The following is a 14,152-nucleotide window of genomic DNA, read 5'->3' on the forward strand; positions in this document are numbered from 1 at the left end:
ATTTATCAGCTCTATTTCATCTCTGCAGCACTAGAGGAATCTGGATGCAACTCACCTGGTTCAGCATCAACACAAACGTGACCACAACCATTACTACAGCATTTCTTGGATCCTGTGCAATGGGCATCATCACTGCACTCTTCAGAACAAATGCCACCCATTCTGGTTGAACTGCTGGACACTGGCCTTCCTTAACGACTGTAAAGAGTAAAGAGAGTCACCCCATGAATTCCTTCATTGACAGAGTGTCAAAGATAGAGATCAAGTCCATAAAAACAGGCCCTCCCTCCAAATTGACAGATAATGTTGAAATAAAGAGCGACAGAGTGACAGACATTTAATTTCTAAAAATGGCAGAGATCATGTCACATTCAGATGCAAAAGACCACTTTAGATTGAGCTGTTTGCTATAGTCATTTCAATGCCCCTTACCTGGAACTGGTGCCATGCAAACATGGCCACATCCATTACTACAACACTTGCTGAAGCCTGAACAGGAGTGGTCATTGGTGCATTCCTCAGCACAGCTTCCCATTTGACCTTCTGGGACAGCAGGACACTGACCTGGTTTTTCAGCTGAAGCAAAGAAAAGATTCAAGGGTCATGCAAATTGAAAATAGGCGATGGCTTATGGCATGTGTCACAAGGCTTTACTTCCACCCACATTTTGTACATGTTACCATTGTTAGCTAGCTCCATATTTCCTTCTTTGAAAATGTACTTGTGACAGCTATACACTTCTGCTAGAAAATAGAGGCAGATGTAGAATTGACGTCCACAGAAAAAGCTCACCTGGAAGGGCAGGCACACATACATGTCCACAGCCATTGCTGCAACATTTGGAACTTCCTTCACAGTGGGCATCATTCTCACATTCGTTGGAGCATATTCCAACTGTACCTGCTTCTACTGCAGGACATACTCCTTCTTTCACAACTGCAATAGCAAGACGAGAAGTCAACTTTAAAAAAATGATCTTACTCACACATCAGTTCTGATCACTACTGTGCTACTGGTCAGTAAAATGGAAGGAGGTTTTCAAAACTATCTCACCTGGAGTGGGTGCAACACATGTGTGGCCGCATCCATTGCTACAACATTTGTGGAAAGTTGGACAGGACTCATCACTGGTACATTCTTCGGCACAGATACCCATCTGACCCGCTGGAAGGACTGGACATTGGCCAGGTTTGATGACTACAAAATCAAATTCAGAGATGACTCAACATTGCACAAGAACTAAGTGAAGGAGATTGGACAACTCTACAAAAAGACAAGGCTCCAAAATGGTCCTAATGATGACTAAACCCTAAGCTAGCTGAAGTCAGGTGAAATCCACAATTTATCAGCTCTATTTCATCTCTGCAGCACTAGAGGAATCTGGATGCAACTCACCTGGTTCAGCATCAACACAAACGTGACCACAACCATTACTACAGCATTTCTTGGATCCTGTGCAATGGGCATCATCACTGCACTCTTCAGAACAAATGCCACCCATTCCAGGTTGAACTGCTGGACACTGGCCTTCCTTAACGACTGTAAAGAGTAAAGAGAGTCACCCCATGAATTCCTTCATTGACAGAGTGTCAAAGATAGAGATCAAGTCCATAAAAACAGGCCCGCCCTCCCAATTGACAGATAATGTTGAAATAAAGAGAGACAGAGTGACAGACATTTAATTTCTAAAATGGCAGAGATCATGTGACATTCAGATGCAAAAGACCACTTTAGATTGAGCTGTTTGCTATAGTCATTTCAATGCCCCTTACCTGGAACTGGTGCCATGCAAACATGGCCACATCCATTACTACAACACTTGCTGAAGCCTGAACAGGAGTGGTCATTGGTGCATTCCTCAGCACAGCTTCCCATTTGACCTTCTGGGACAGCAGGACACTGACCTGGTTTTTCAGCTGAAGCAAAGAAAGATTCAAGGGTCATGCAAATTGAAAATAGGCGATGGCTTATGGCATGTGTCACAAGGCTTTACTTCCAGCCACATTTTGTACATGTTAACATTGTTAGCTAGCTCCATATTTCCTTCTTTGAAAATGTACTTGTGACAGCTATAAACTTCTGCTGGAAAATAGAGGCAGATGTAGAATTGACGTCCACAAGAAAAAGCTCACCTGGAAGGGCAGGCACACATACATGTCCACAGCCATTGCTGCAACATTTGGAACTTCCTTCACAGTGGGCATCATTCTCACATTCGTTGGAGCATATTCCAACTGTACCTGCTTCTACTGCAGGACATACTCCTTCTTTCACAACTGCAATAGCAAGACGAGAAGTCAACTTTAAAAAAATGATCTTACTCACACATCAGTTCTGATCACTACTGTGCTACTGGTCAGTAAAATGGAAGGAGGTTTTCAAAACTATCTCACCTGGAGTGGGTGCAACACATGTGTGGCCGCATCCATTGCTACAACATTTGTGGAAAGTTGGACAGGACTCATCACTGGTACATTCTTCGGCACAGATACCCATCTGACCCGCTGGAAGGACTGGACATTGGCCAGGTTTGATGACTACAAAATCAAATTCAGAGATGACTCAACATTGCACAAGAACTAAGTGAAGGAGATTGGACAACTCTACAAAAAGACAAGGCTCCAAAATGGTCCTAATGATGACTAAAACACTAAGCTAGCTGAAGTCAGGTGAAATCCACAATTTACAGCTCTATTTCATCTTCCAGCACTAGAGGAATCTGGATGCAACTCACCTGGTTCAGCATCAACACAAACGTGACCACAACCATTACTACAGCATTCTTGGATCCTGTGCAATGGGCATCATCACTGCACTCTTCAGAACAAATGCCACCCATTCCAGGTTGAACTGCTGGACACTGGCCTTCCTTAACGACTGTAAAGAGTAAAGAGAGTCACCCCATGAATTCCTCATTGACAGAGTGTCAAAGATAGAGATCAAGTCCATAAAAACAGGCCCTCCCTCCCACATGACAGATAATGTTGAAATAAAGAGCGACAGAGTGACAGACATTTAATTTCTAAAAATGGCAGAGATCATGTGACATTCAGATGCAAAAGACCACTTAGATTGAGCTGTTTGCTATAGTCATTTCAATGCCCCTTACCTGGAACTGGTGCCATGCAAACATGGCCACATCCATTACTACAACACTTGCTGAAGCCTGAACAGGAGTGGTCATTGGTGCATTCCTCAGCACAGCTTCCCATTTGACCTTCTGGGACAGCAGGACACTGACCTGGTTTTTCAGCTGAAGCAAAGAAAAGATTCAAGGGTCATGCAAATTGAAAATAGGCGATGGCTTATGGCATGTGTCACAAGGCTTTACTTCCACCCACATTTTGTACATGTTACCATTGTTAGCTAGCTCCATATTTCCTTCTTTGAAAATGTACTTGTGACAGCTATAAACTTCTGCTGGAAAATAGAGGCAGATGTAGAATTGACGTCCACAAGAAAAAGCTCACCTGGAAGGGCAGGCACACATACATGTCCACAGCCATTGCTGCAACATTTGGAACTTCCTTCACAGTGGGCATCATTCTCACATTCGTTGGAGCATATTCCAACTGTAACCTGCTTCTACTGCAGGACATACTCCTTCTTTCACAACTGCAATAGCAAGACGAGAAGTCAACTTTAAAAAAATGATCTTATAACTCACACATCAGTTCTGATCACTGCTGTGCTACTGGTCAGTAAATGGAAGGAGGTTTTCAAAACTATCTCACCTGGAGTGGGTGCAACACATGTGTGGCCGCATCCATTGCTACAACATTTGTGGAAAGTTGGACAGGACTCATCACTGGTACATTCTTCGGCACAGATACCCATCTGACCCGTTGGAAGGACTGGACATTGGCCAGGTTTGATGACTGCAAAATCAAATTCAGAGATGACTCAACATTGCACAAGAACTAAGTGAAGGATCGAGACTGGACAACTCTACAAAAGACAAGGCTCCAAAATGGTCCTAATGATGACTAAAACACTAAGCTAGCTGAAGTCAGGTGAAATCCACAATTTATCAGCTCTATTTCATCTCTGCAGCACTAGAGGAATCTGGATGCAACTCACCTGGTTCAGCATCAACACAAACGTGACCACAACCATTACTACAGCATTTCTTGGATCCTGTGCAATGGGCATCATCACTGCACTCTTCAGAACAAATGCCAACCATTCCTGGTTGAACTGCTGGACACTGGCCTTCCTTAACGACTGTAAAGAGTAAAGAGAGTCACCCCATGAATTACTTCATTGACAGAGTGTCAAAGATAGAGATCAAGTCCATAAAAACAGGCTCTCCCTCTCACATGACAGATAATGTTGAAATAAAGAGAGACAGAGTGACAGACATTTAATTTCTAAAAGTGGCAGAGATCATGTCACATTCAGATGCAAAAGACCACTTTAGATTGAGCTGTTTGCTATAGTCATTTCAATGCCCCTTACCTGGAACTGGTGCCATGCAAACATGGCCACATCCATTACTACAACACTTGCTGAAGCCTGAACAGGAGTGGTCATTGGTGCATTCCTCAGCACAGCTTCCCATTTGACCTTCTGGGACAGCAGGACACTGACCTGGTTTTTCAGCTGAAGCAAAGAAAGATTCAAGGGTCATGCAAATTGAGATCTGAAAATAGGCGATGGCTTATGGCTTGTGTCACAAGGCTTTATTTCCACCCACATTTTGTACATGTTAACATTGTTAGCTAGCTCCATATTTCCTTCTTTGAAATGTACTTGTGACAGCTATAAACTTCTGCTGGAAAATAGAGGCAGATGTAGAATTGACGTCCACAAGAAAAAGCTCACCTGGAAGGGCAGGCACACATACATGTCCACAGCCATTGCTGCAACATTTGGAACTTCCTTCACAGTGGGCATCATTCTCACATTCGTTGGAGCATATTCCAACTGTACCTGCTTCTACTGCAGGACATACTCCTTCTTTCACAACTGCAATAGCAAGACGAGAAGTCAACTTTAAAAAAATGATCTTACTCACACATCAGTTCTGATCACTGCTGTGCTACTGGTCAGTAAAATGGAAGGAGGTTTTCAAAACTATCTCACCTGGAGTGGGTGCAACACATGTGTGGCCGCATCCATTGCTACAACATTTGTGGAAAGTTGGACAGGACTCATCACTGGTACATTCTTCGGCACAGATACCCATCTGACCCGTTGGAAGGACTGGACATTGGCCAGGTTTGATGACTGCAAAATCAAATTCAGAGATGACTCAACATTGCACAAGAACTAAGTGAAGGAGATTGGACAACTCTACAAAAAGACAAGGCTCCAAAATGGTCCTAATGATGACTAAACCCTAAGCTAGCTGAAGTCAGGTGAAATCCACAATTTATCAGCTCTATTTCATCTCTGCAGCACTAGAGGAATCTGGATGCAACTCACCTGGTTCAGCATCAACACAAACGTGACCACAACCATTACTACAGCATTTCTTGGATCCTGTGCAATGGGCATCATCACTGCACTCTTCAGAACAAATGCCACCCATTCCTGGTTGAACTGCTGGACACTGGCCTTCCTTAACGACTGTAAAGAGTAAAGAGAGTCACCCCATGAATTCTTCATTGACAGAGTGTCAAAGATAGAGATCAAGTCCATAAAAACAGGCCCGCCCTCCCAATTGACAGATAATGTTGAAATAAAGAGAGACAGAGTGACAGACGTTTAATTTCTAAAAATGGCAGAGATCATGTGACATTCAGATGCAAAAGACCACTTTAGATTGAGCTGTTTGCTATAGTCATTTCAATGCCCTTACCTGGAACTGGTGCCATGCAAACATGGCCACATCCATTACTACAACACTTGCTGAAGCCTGAACAGGAGTGGTCATTGGTGCATTCCTCAGCACAGCTTCCCATTTGACCTTCTGGGACAGCAGGACACTGACCTGGTTTTTCAGCTGAAGCAAAGCAAAGATGCAAGGGTCATGCAAATTGAAGAAGGCAATGGCTTATGGCATGTGTCACAAAGCTTTACTTTCACCCACATTTTCTACATGTTACCATTGTTAGCTAGCTCCATATTTCCTTCTTTGAAAATGTACTTGTGACAGCTATACACTTCTGCTGGAATCAATAGAGGCAGATGTGAATTGACGTCCACCAGAAAAAGCTCACCTGGAAGGGCAGGCACACATACATGTCCACAGCCGTTGCTGCAACATTTGGAACTTCCTTCACAGTGGGCATCATTCTCACATTCGTTGGAGCATATTCCAACTGTACCTGCTTCTACTGCAGGACATACTCCTTCTTTCACAACTGCAATAGCAAGACGAGAAGTCAACTTTAAAAAATGATCTTATAACTCACACATCAGTTCTGATCACTGCTGTGCTACTGGTCAGTAAAATGGAAGGAGGTTTTCAAAACTATCTCACCTGGAGTGGGTGCAACACATGTGTGGCCGCATCCATTGCTACAACATTTGTGGAAAGTTGGACAGGACTCATCACTGGTACATTCTTCGGCACAGATACCCATCTGACCCGCTGGAAGGACTGGACATTGGCCAGGTTTGATGACTACAAAATCAAATTCAGAGATGACTCAACATTGCACAAGAACTAAGTGAAGGAGATTGGACAACTCTACAAAAAGACAAGGCTCCAAAATGGTCCTAATGATGACTAAAACACTAAGCTAGCTGAAGTCAGGTGAAATCCACAATTTATCAGCTCTATTTCATCTCTGCAGCACTAGAGGAATCTGGATGCAACTCACCTGGTTCAGCATCAACACAAACGTGACCACAACCATTACTACAGCATTTCTTGGATCCTGTGCAATGGGCATCATCACTGCACTCTTCAGAACAAATGCCACCCATTCCAGGTTGAACTGCTGGACACTGGCCTTCCTTAACGACTGTAAAGAGTAAAGAGAGTCACCCCATGAATTCCTTCATTGACAGAGTGTCAAAGATAGAGATCAAGTCCATAAAAACAGGCCCGCCCTCCCAATTGACAGATAATGTTGAAATAAAGAGAGACAGAGTGACAGACATTTAATTTCTAAAAATGGCAGAGATCATGTCACATTGAGATGCAAAAGACCACTTTAGATTGAGCTGTTTGCTATAGTCATTTCAATGCCCCTTACCTGGAACTGGTGCCATGCAAACATGGCCACATCCATTACTACAACACTTGCTGAAGCCTGAACAGGAGTGGTCATTGGTGCATTCCTCAGCACAGCTTCCCATTTGACCTTCTGGGACAGCAGGACACTGACCTGGTTTTTCAGCTGAAGCAAAGAAAAGATTCAAGGGTCATGCAAATTGAAAATAGGCGATGGCTTATGGCATGTGTCACAAGGCTTTCCTTCCACCCACAATTTGTACATGTTAACATTGTTAGCTAGCTCCATATTTCCTTCTTTGAAAATGTACTTGTGACAGCTATAAACTTCTGCTGGAATCAATAGAGGCAGATGTTGAATTGACGTCCACCAGAAAAAGCTCACCTGGAAGGGCAGGCACACATACATGTCCACAGCCGTTGCTGCAACATTTGGAACTTCCTTCACAGTGGGCATCATTCTCACATTCGTTGGAGCATATTCCAACTGTACCTGCTTCTACTGCAGGACATACTCCTTCTTTCACAACTGCAATAGCAAGACGAGAAGTCAACTTTAAAAAAATGATCTTACTCACACATCAGTTCTGATCACTACTGTGCTACTGGTCAGTAAAATGGAAGGAGGTTTTCAAAACTATCTCACCTGGAGTGGGTGCAACACATGTGTGGCCGCATCCATTGCTACAACATTGTGGAAAGTTGGACAGGACTCATCACTGGTACATTCTTCGGCACAGATACCCATCTGACCCGTTGGAAGGACTGGACATTGGCCAGGTTTGATGACTGCAAAATCAAATTCAGAGATGACTCAACATTGCACAAGAACTAAGTGAAAGATCGAGACTGGACAACTCTACTAAAAGACAAGGCTCCAAAATGGTCCTAATGATGACTATAACCCTAGCTAGGTGAAGTCAGGTGAAATCCACAATTTATCAGCTCTATTTCATCTCTGCAGCACTAGAGGAATCTGGATGCAACTCACCTGGTTCAGCATCAACACAAACGTGACCACAACCATTACTACAGCATTTCTTGGATCCTGTGCAATGGGCATCATCACTGCACTCTTCAGAACAAATGCCACCCATTCCAGGTTGAACTGCTGGACACTGGCCTTCCTTAACGACTGTAAAGAGTAAAGAGAGTCACCCCATGAATTCCTTCATTGACAGAGTGTCAAAGATAGAGATCAAGTCCATAAAAACAGGCCTCCCTCCAACATGACAGATAATGTTGAAATAAAGAGAGACAGAGTGACAGACATTTAATTTCTAAAAATGGCAGAGATCATGTGACATTCAGATGCAAAAGACCACTTTAGATTGAGCTGTTTGCTATAGTCATTTCAATGCCCCTTACCTGGAACTGGTGCCATGCAAACATGGCCACATCCATTACTACAACACTTGCTGAAGCCTGAACAGGAGTGGTCATTGGTGCATTCCTCAGCACAGCTTCCCATTTGACCTTCTGGGACAGCAGGACACTGACCTGGTTTTTCAGCTGAAGCAAAGAAAAGATTCAAGGGTCATGCAAATTGAAAAAGGCGATGGCTTATGGCATGTGTCACAAAGCTTTACTTTCACCAACATTTTCTACATGTTACCATTGTTAGCTAGCTCCATATTTCCTTCTTTGAAAATGTACTTGTGACAGCTATACACTTCTGCTAGAAAATAGAGGCAGATGTAGAATTGACGTTTACAAGAAAAAGCTCACCTGGAAGGGCAGGCACACATACATGTCCACAGCCATTGCTGCAACATTTGGAACTTCCTTCACAGTGGGCATCATTCTCACATTCGTTGGAGCATATTCCAACTGTACCTGCTTCTACTGAAGGACATACTCCTTCTTTCACAACTGCAATAGCAAGACGAGAAGTCAACTTTAAAAAAATGATCTTACTCACACATCAGTTCTGATCACTACTGTGCTACTGGTCAGTAAAATGGAAGGAGGTTTTCAAAACTATCTCACCTGGAGTGGGTGCAACACATGTGTGGCCGCATCCATTGCTACAACATTTGTGGAAAGTTGGACAGGACTCATCACTGGTACATTCTTCGGCACAGATACCCATCTGACCCGCTGGAAGGACTGGACATTGGCCAGGTTGATGACTGCAAAATCAAATTCAGAGATGACTCAACATTGCACAAGAACTAAGTGAAGGAGATTGGACAACTCTACAAAAAGACAAGGCTCCAAAATGGTCCTAATGATGACTAAAACACTAAGCTAGCTGAAGTCAGGTGAAATCCACAATTTATCAGCTCTATTTCATCTCTGCAGCACTAGAGGAATCTGGATGCAACTCACCTGGTTCAGCATCAACACAAACGTGACCACAACCATTACTACAGCATTCTTGGATCCTGTGCAATGGGCATCATCACTGCACTCTTCAGAACAAATGCCACCCATTCCAGGTTGAACTGCTGGACACTGGCCTTCCTTAACGACTGTAAAGATTAAAGAGAGTCACCCATGAATTCCTTCATTGACAGAGTGTCAAAGATAGAGATCAAGTCCATAAAAACAGGCCCGCCCTCCCAATTGACAGATAATGTTGAAATAAAGAGAGACAGAGTGACAGACATTTAATTTCTAAAAATGGCAGAGATCATGTGACATTCAGATGCAAAAGACCACTTTAGATTGAGCTGTTTGCTATAGTCATTTCAATGCCCCTTACCTGGAACTGGTGCCATGCAAACATGGCCACATCCATTACTACAACACTTGCTGAAGCCTGAACAGGAGTGGTCATTGGTGCATTCCTCAGCACAGCTTCCCATTTGACCTTCTGGGACAGCAGGACACTGACCTGGTTTTTCAGCTGAAGCAAAGAAATGATTCAAGGGTCATGCAAATTGAAAATAGGCGATGGCTTATGGCTTGTGTCACAAGGCTTTACTTCCAGCCACATTTTGTACATGTTACCATTGTTAGCTAGCTCCATATTTCCTTCTTTGAAATGTACTTGTGACAGCTATAAAATTCTGCTGGAAAATAGAGGCAGATGTAGAATTGACGTCCACAAGAAAAAGCTCACCTGGAAGGGCAGGCACACATACATGTCCACAGCCGTGCTGCAACATTTGGAACTTCCTTCACAGTGGGCATCATTCTCACATTCGTTGGAGCATATTCCAACTGTACCTGCTTCTACTGCAGGACATACTCCTTCTTTCACAACTGCAATAGCAAGACGAGAAGTCAACTTTAAAAAATGATCTTATAACTCACACATCAGTTCTGATCACTACTGTGCTACTGGTCAGTAAAATGGAAGGAGGTTTTCAAAACTATCTCACCTGGAGTGGGTGCAACACATGTGTGGCCGCATCCATTGCTACAACATTTGTGGAAAGTTGGACAGGACTCATCACTGGTACATTCTTCGGCACAGATACCCATCTGACCCGCTGGAAGGACTGGACATTGGCCAGGTTTGATGACTGCAAAATCAAATTCAGAGATGACTCAACATTGCACGAGAACTAAGTGAAGGATCGAGACTGGACAACTCTACTAAAAGACAAGGCTCCAAAATGGTCCTAATGATGACTATAACCCTAGCTAGCTGAAGTCAGGTGAAATCCATAATTTAACAGCTTTATTTCATCTTCCAGTACAAGAGGAATTCTGGATGGAACTCACCTGGTTCAGCATCAACACAAACGTGACCACAACCATTACTACAGCATTTCTTGGATCCTGTGCAATGGGCATCATCACTGCACTCTTCAGAACAAATGCCACCCATTCCAGGTTGAACTGCTGGACACTGGCCTTCCTTAACGACTGTAAAGAGTAAAGAGAGTCACCCCATGAATTCCTTCATTGACAGAGTGTCAAAGATAGAGATCAAGTCCATAAAAACAGGCCCGCCCTCCAAATTGACAGATAATGTTGAAATAAAGAGCGACAGAGTGACAGACAGTTTAATTTCTAAAAGTGGCAGAGATCATGTCACATTGAGATGCAAAAGACCACTTTAGATTGAGCTGTTTGCTATAGTCATTTCAATGCCCCTTACCTGGAACTGGTGCCATGCAAACATGGCCACATCCATTACTACAACACTTGCTGAAGCCTGAACAGGAGTGGTCATTGGTGCATTCCTCAGCACAGCTTCCCATTTGACCTTCTGGGACAGCAGGACACTGACCTGGTTTTTCAGCTGAAGCAAAGAAATGATTCAAGGGTCATGCAAATTGAAAATAGGCGATGGCTTATGGCATGTGTCACAAGGCTTTACTTCCACCCACATTTTGTACATGTTACCATTGTTAGCTAGCTCCATATTTCCTTCTTTGAAAATGTACTTGTGACAGCTATAAACTTCTGCTGGAATCAATAGAGGCAGATGTAGAATTGACGTCCACAGAAAAAGCTCACCTGGAAGGGCAGGCACACATACATGTCCACAGCCGTTGCTGCAACATTTGGAACTTCCTTCACAGTGGGCATCATTCTCACATTCGTTGGAGCATATTCCAACTGTACCTGCTTCTACTGCAGGACATACTCCTTCTTTCACAACTGCAATAGCAAGACGAGAAGTCAACTTTAAAAAATGATCTTATAACTCACACATCAGTTCTGATCACTGCTGTGCTACTGGTCAGTAAATGGAAGGAGGTTTTCAAAACTATCTCACCTGGAGTGGGTGCAACACATGTGTGGCCGCATCCATTGCTACAACATTTGTGGAAAGTTGGACAGGACTCATCACTGGTACATTCTTCGGCACAGATACCCATCTGACCGCTGGAAGGACTGGACATTGGCCAGGTTTGATGACTGCAAAATCAAATTCAGAGATGACTCAACATTGCACAAGAACTAAGTGAAGGAGATTGGACAACTCTACAAAAAGACAAGGCTCCAAAATGGTCCTAATGATGACTAAAACACTAAGCTAGCTGAAGTCAGGTGAAATCCACAATTTATCAGCTCTATTTCATCTCTGCAGCACTAGAGGAATCTGGATGCAACTCACCTGGTTCAGCATCAACACAAACGTGACCACAACCATTACTACAGCATTTTGTGGATCCTGTGCAATGGGCATCATCACTGCACTCTTCAGAACAAATGCCAACCATTCCTGGTTGAACTGCTGGACACTGGCCTTCCTTAACGACTGTAAAGAGTAAAGAGAGTCACCCCATGAATTACTTCATTGACAGAGTGTCAAAGATAGAGATCAAGTCCATAAAAACAGGCTCTTCCTCTCACATGACAGATAATGTTGAAATAAAGAGAGACAGAGTGACCAACATTTAATTTCTAAAAGTGGCAGAGATCATGTGACATTGAGATGCAAAAGACCACTTTAGATTGAGCTGTTTGCTATATTCATTTCAATGCCCCTTACCTGGAACTGGTGCCATGCAAACATGGCCACATCCATTACTACAACACTTGCTGAAGCCTGAACAGGAGTGGTCATTGGTGCATTTCCTCAGCACAGCTTCCATTTGACCTTCTGGGACAGCAGGACACTGACCTGGTTTTTCAGCTGAAGCAAAGAAAAGATGCAAGGGTCATGCAAATTGAAGAAGGCAATGGCTTATTGCATGTGTCACAAAGCTTTACTTTCACCAACATTTTCTACATGTTACCATTGTTAGCTAGCTCCATATTTCCTTCTTTGAAAATGTACTTGTGACAGCTATAAACTTCTGCTGGAAAATAGAGGCAGATGTAGAATTGACGTTTACAAGAAAAAGCTCACCTGGAAGGGCAGGCACACATACATGTCCACAGCCGTTGCTGCAACATTTGGAACTTCCTTCACAGTGGGCATCATTCTCACATTCGTTGGAGCATATTCCAACTGTACCTGCTTCTACTGCAGGACATACTCCTTCTTTCACAACTGCAATAGCAAGACGAGAAGTCAACTTTAAAAAAATCATCTTACTCACACATCAGTTCTGATCACTACTGTGCTACTGGTCAGTAAAATGGAAGGAGGTTTTCAAAACTATCTCACCTGGAGTGGGTGCAACACATGTGTGGCCGCATCCATTGCTACAACATTTGTGGAAAGTTGGACAGGACTCATCACTGGTACATTCTTCGGCACAGATACCCATCTGACCCGCTGGAAGGACTGGACATTGGCCAGGTTTGATGACTACAAAATCAAATTCAGAGATGACTCAACATTGCACAAGAACTAAGTGAAGGAGATTGGACAACTCTACAAAAAGACAAGGCTCCAAAATGGTCCTAATGATGACTAAAACACTAAGCTAGCTGAAGTCAGGTGAAATCCACAATTTATCAGCTCTATTTCATCTCTGCAGCACTAGAGGAATCTGGATGCAACTCACCTGGTTCAGCATCAACACAAACGTGACCACAACCATTACTACAGCATTTCTTGGATCCTGTGCAATGGGCATCATCACTGCACTCTTCAGAACAAATGCCACCCATTCCTGGTTGAACTGCTGGACATGGCCTTCCTTAACGACTGTAAAGAGTAAAGAGAGTCACCCCATGAATTCCTTCATTGACAGAGTGTCAAAGATAGAGATCAAGTCCATAAAAACAGGCTCTTCCTCTCACATGACAGATAATGTTGAAATAAAGAGAGACAGAGTGACCAACATTTAATTTCTAAAAGTGGCAGAGATCATGTGACATTGAGATGCAAAAGACCACTTTAGATTGAGCTGTTTGCTATATTCATTTCAATGCCCCTTACCTGGAACTGGTGCCATGCAAACATGGCCACATCCATTACTACAACACTTGCTGAAGCCTGAACAGGAGTGGTCATTGGTGCATTCCTCAGCACAGCTTCCCATTTGACCTTCTGGGACAGCAGGACACTGACCTGGTTTTTCAGCTGAAGCAAAGAAAAGATTCAAGGGTCATGCAAATTGAAAATAGGCGAAGGCTTATGGCATGTGTCACAAGGCTTTACTTCCACCCACATTTTGTACATGTTACCATTGTTAGCTAGCTCCATATTTCCTTCTTTGAAAATGT

At 43.3% G+C, this 14,152-nt stretch overlaps 3 protein-coding genes across 4 annotated transcripts in view; all 3 read right to left on the minus strand.

Annotated features, from left to right (window-relative positions):
- Positions 1-141: 141 nt before the first annotated feature.
- LOC139144534 (uncharacterized) lies at positions 142-2,482 on the minus strand. Its single transcript, XM_070715232.1, has 6 exons — positions 2,394-2,482; positions 2,133-2,276; positions 1,773-1,916; positions 1,396-1,539; positions 433-576; positions 142-198 (listed from the first exon to the last, which is right to left on the minus strand). Exons 2-6 carry the CDS (start codon positions 2,205-2,207, stop codon positions 142-144), a joined length of 564 nt encoding a protein of 187 aa, XP_070571333.1. The 5' UTR covers positions 2,208-2,276; positions 2,394-2,482.
- On the minus strand, positions 2,450-12,602 carry LOC139144301 (uncharacterized). 2 transcript variants are annotated; one of them, XM_070714990.1, is made up of 17 exons: positions 12,525-12,602; positions 12,147-12,290; positions 11,181-11,324; positions 10,802-10,945; positions 9,834-9,977; positions 9,458-9,600; positions 8,495-8,638; positions 8,118-8,261; positions 7,149-7,292; positions 6,771-6,914; positions 5,804-5,947; positions 5,428-5,571; positions 4,459-4,602; positions 4,081-4,224; positions 3,110-3,253; positions 2,735-2,877; positions 2,450-2,537 (listed from the first exon to the last, which is right to left on the minus strand). In XM_070714990.1, exons 1-16 carry the CDS (start codon positions 12,538-12,540, stop codon positions 2,773-2,775), a joined length of 2,136 nt encoding a protein of 711 aa, XP_070571091.1. In that variant the 5' UTR covers positions 12,541-12,602; the 3' UTR covers positions 2,450-2,537; positions 2,735-2,772. The 2 variants fall into 2 exon arrangements, with proteins under 2 accessions (XP_070571091.1, XP_070571092.1); XM_070714991.1 differs by lacking the exons at positions 10,802-10,945; positions 11,181-11,324; positions 12,147-12,290; positions 12,525-12,602 and adding an exon at positions 10,194-10,336.
- A 9-nt stretch (positions 12,603-12,611) lies between these two features.
- Positions 12,612-14,152, minus strand: part of LOC139144535 (prestalk protein-like) — a 48,826-nt gene continuing 47,285 nt past the window's right edge. The window contains exons 26-29 of the mRNA XM_070715233.1: positions 13,866-14,009; positions 13,489-13,631; positions 13,146-13,289; positions 12,612-12,668 (exon numbers count right to left, since the gene is read on the minus strand). Coding sequence (XP_070571334.1) covers positions 12,612-12,668; positions 13,146-13,289; positions 13,489-13,631; positions 13,866-14,009 — 488 coding nt within the window. The remainder of the gene's footprint in view (positions 12,669-13,145; positions 13,290-13,488; positions 13,632-13,865; positions 14,010-14,152) is intronic.

Source organism: Ptychodera flava, chromosome 11, assembly GCF_041260155.1.
Source record: "Ptychodera flava strain L36383 chromosome 11, AS_Pfla_20210202, whole genome shotgun sequence".
NCBI classification, from domain to species: domain Eukaryota; kingdom Metazoa; phylum Hemichordata; class Enteropneusta; family Ptychoderidae; genus Ptychodera; species Ptychodera flava.

Excerpts from the sequence above, each read along its gene's own strand:
- LOC139144534 (XM_070715232.1), bottom strand. The coding sequence starts at position 2,207 with ATGATGCCCACTGTGAAGGAAGTTCCAAATGTTGCAGCAATGGCTGTG. Across the intron at positions 577-1,395 it reads TTGTGTTGATGCTGAACCAG|CTGAAAAACCAGGTCAGTGT; the intron begins GTGAGTTGCATC and ends TCTTTGCTTCAG. Across the intron at positions 199-432 it reads TTGCATGGCACCAGTTCCAG|TCGTTAAGGAAGGCCAGTGT; the intron begins GTAAGGGGCATT and ends TACTCTTTACAG.
- LOC139144301 (XM_070714990.1), bottom strand. Across the intron at positions 9,978-10,801 it reads TTGTGTTGATGCTGAACCAG|CTGAAAAACCAGGTCAGTGT; the intron begins GTGAGTTCCATC and ends TCTTTGCTTCAG. Across the intron at positions 8,262-8,494 it reads TTGCATGGCACCAGTTCCAG|TCGTTAAGGAAGGCCAGTGT; the intron begins GTAAGGGGCATT and ends TACTCTTTACAG.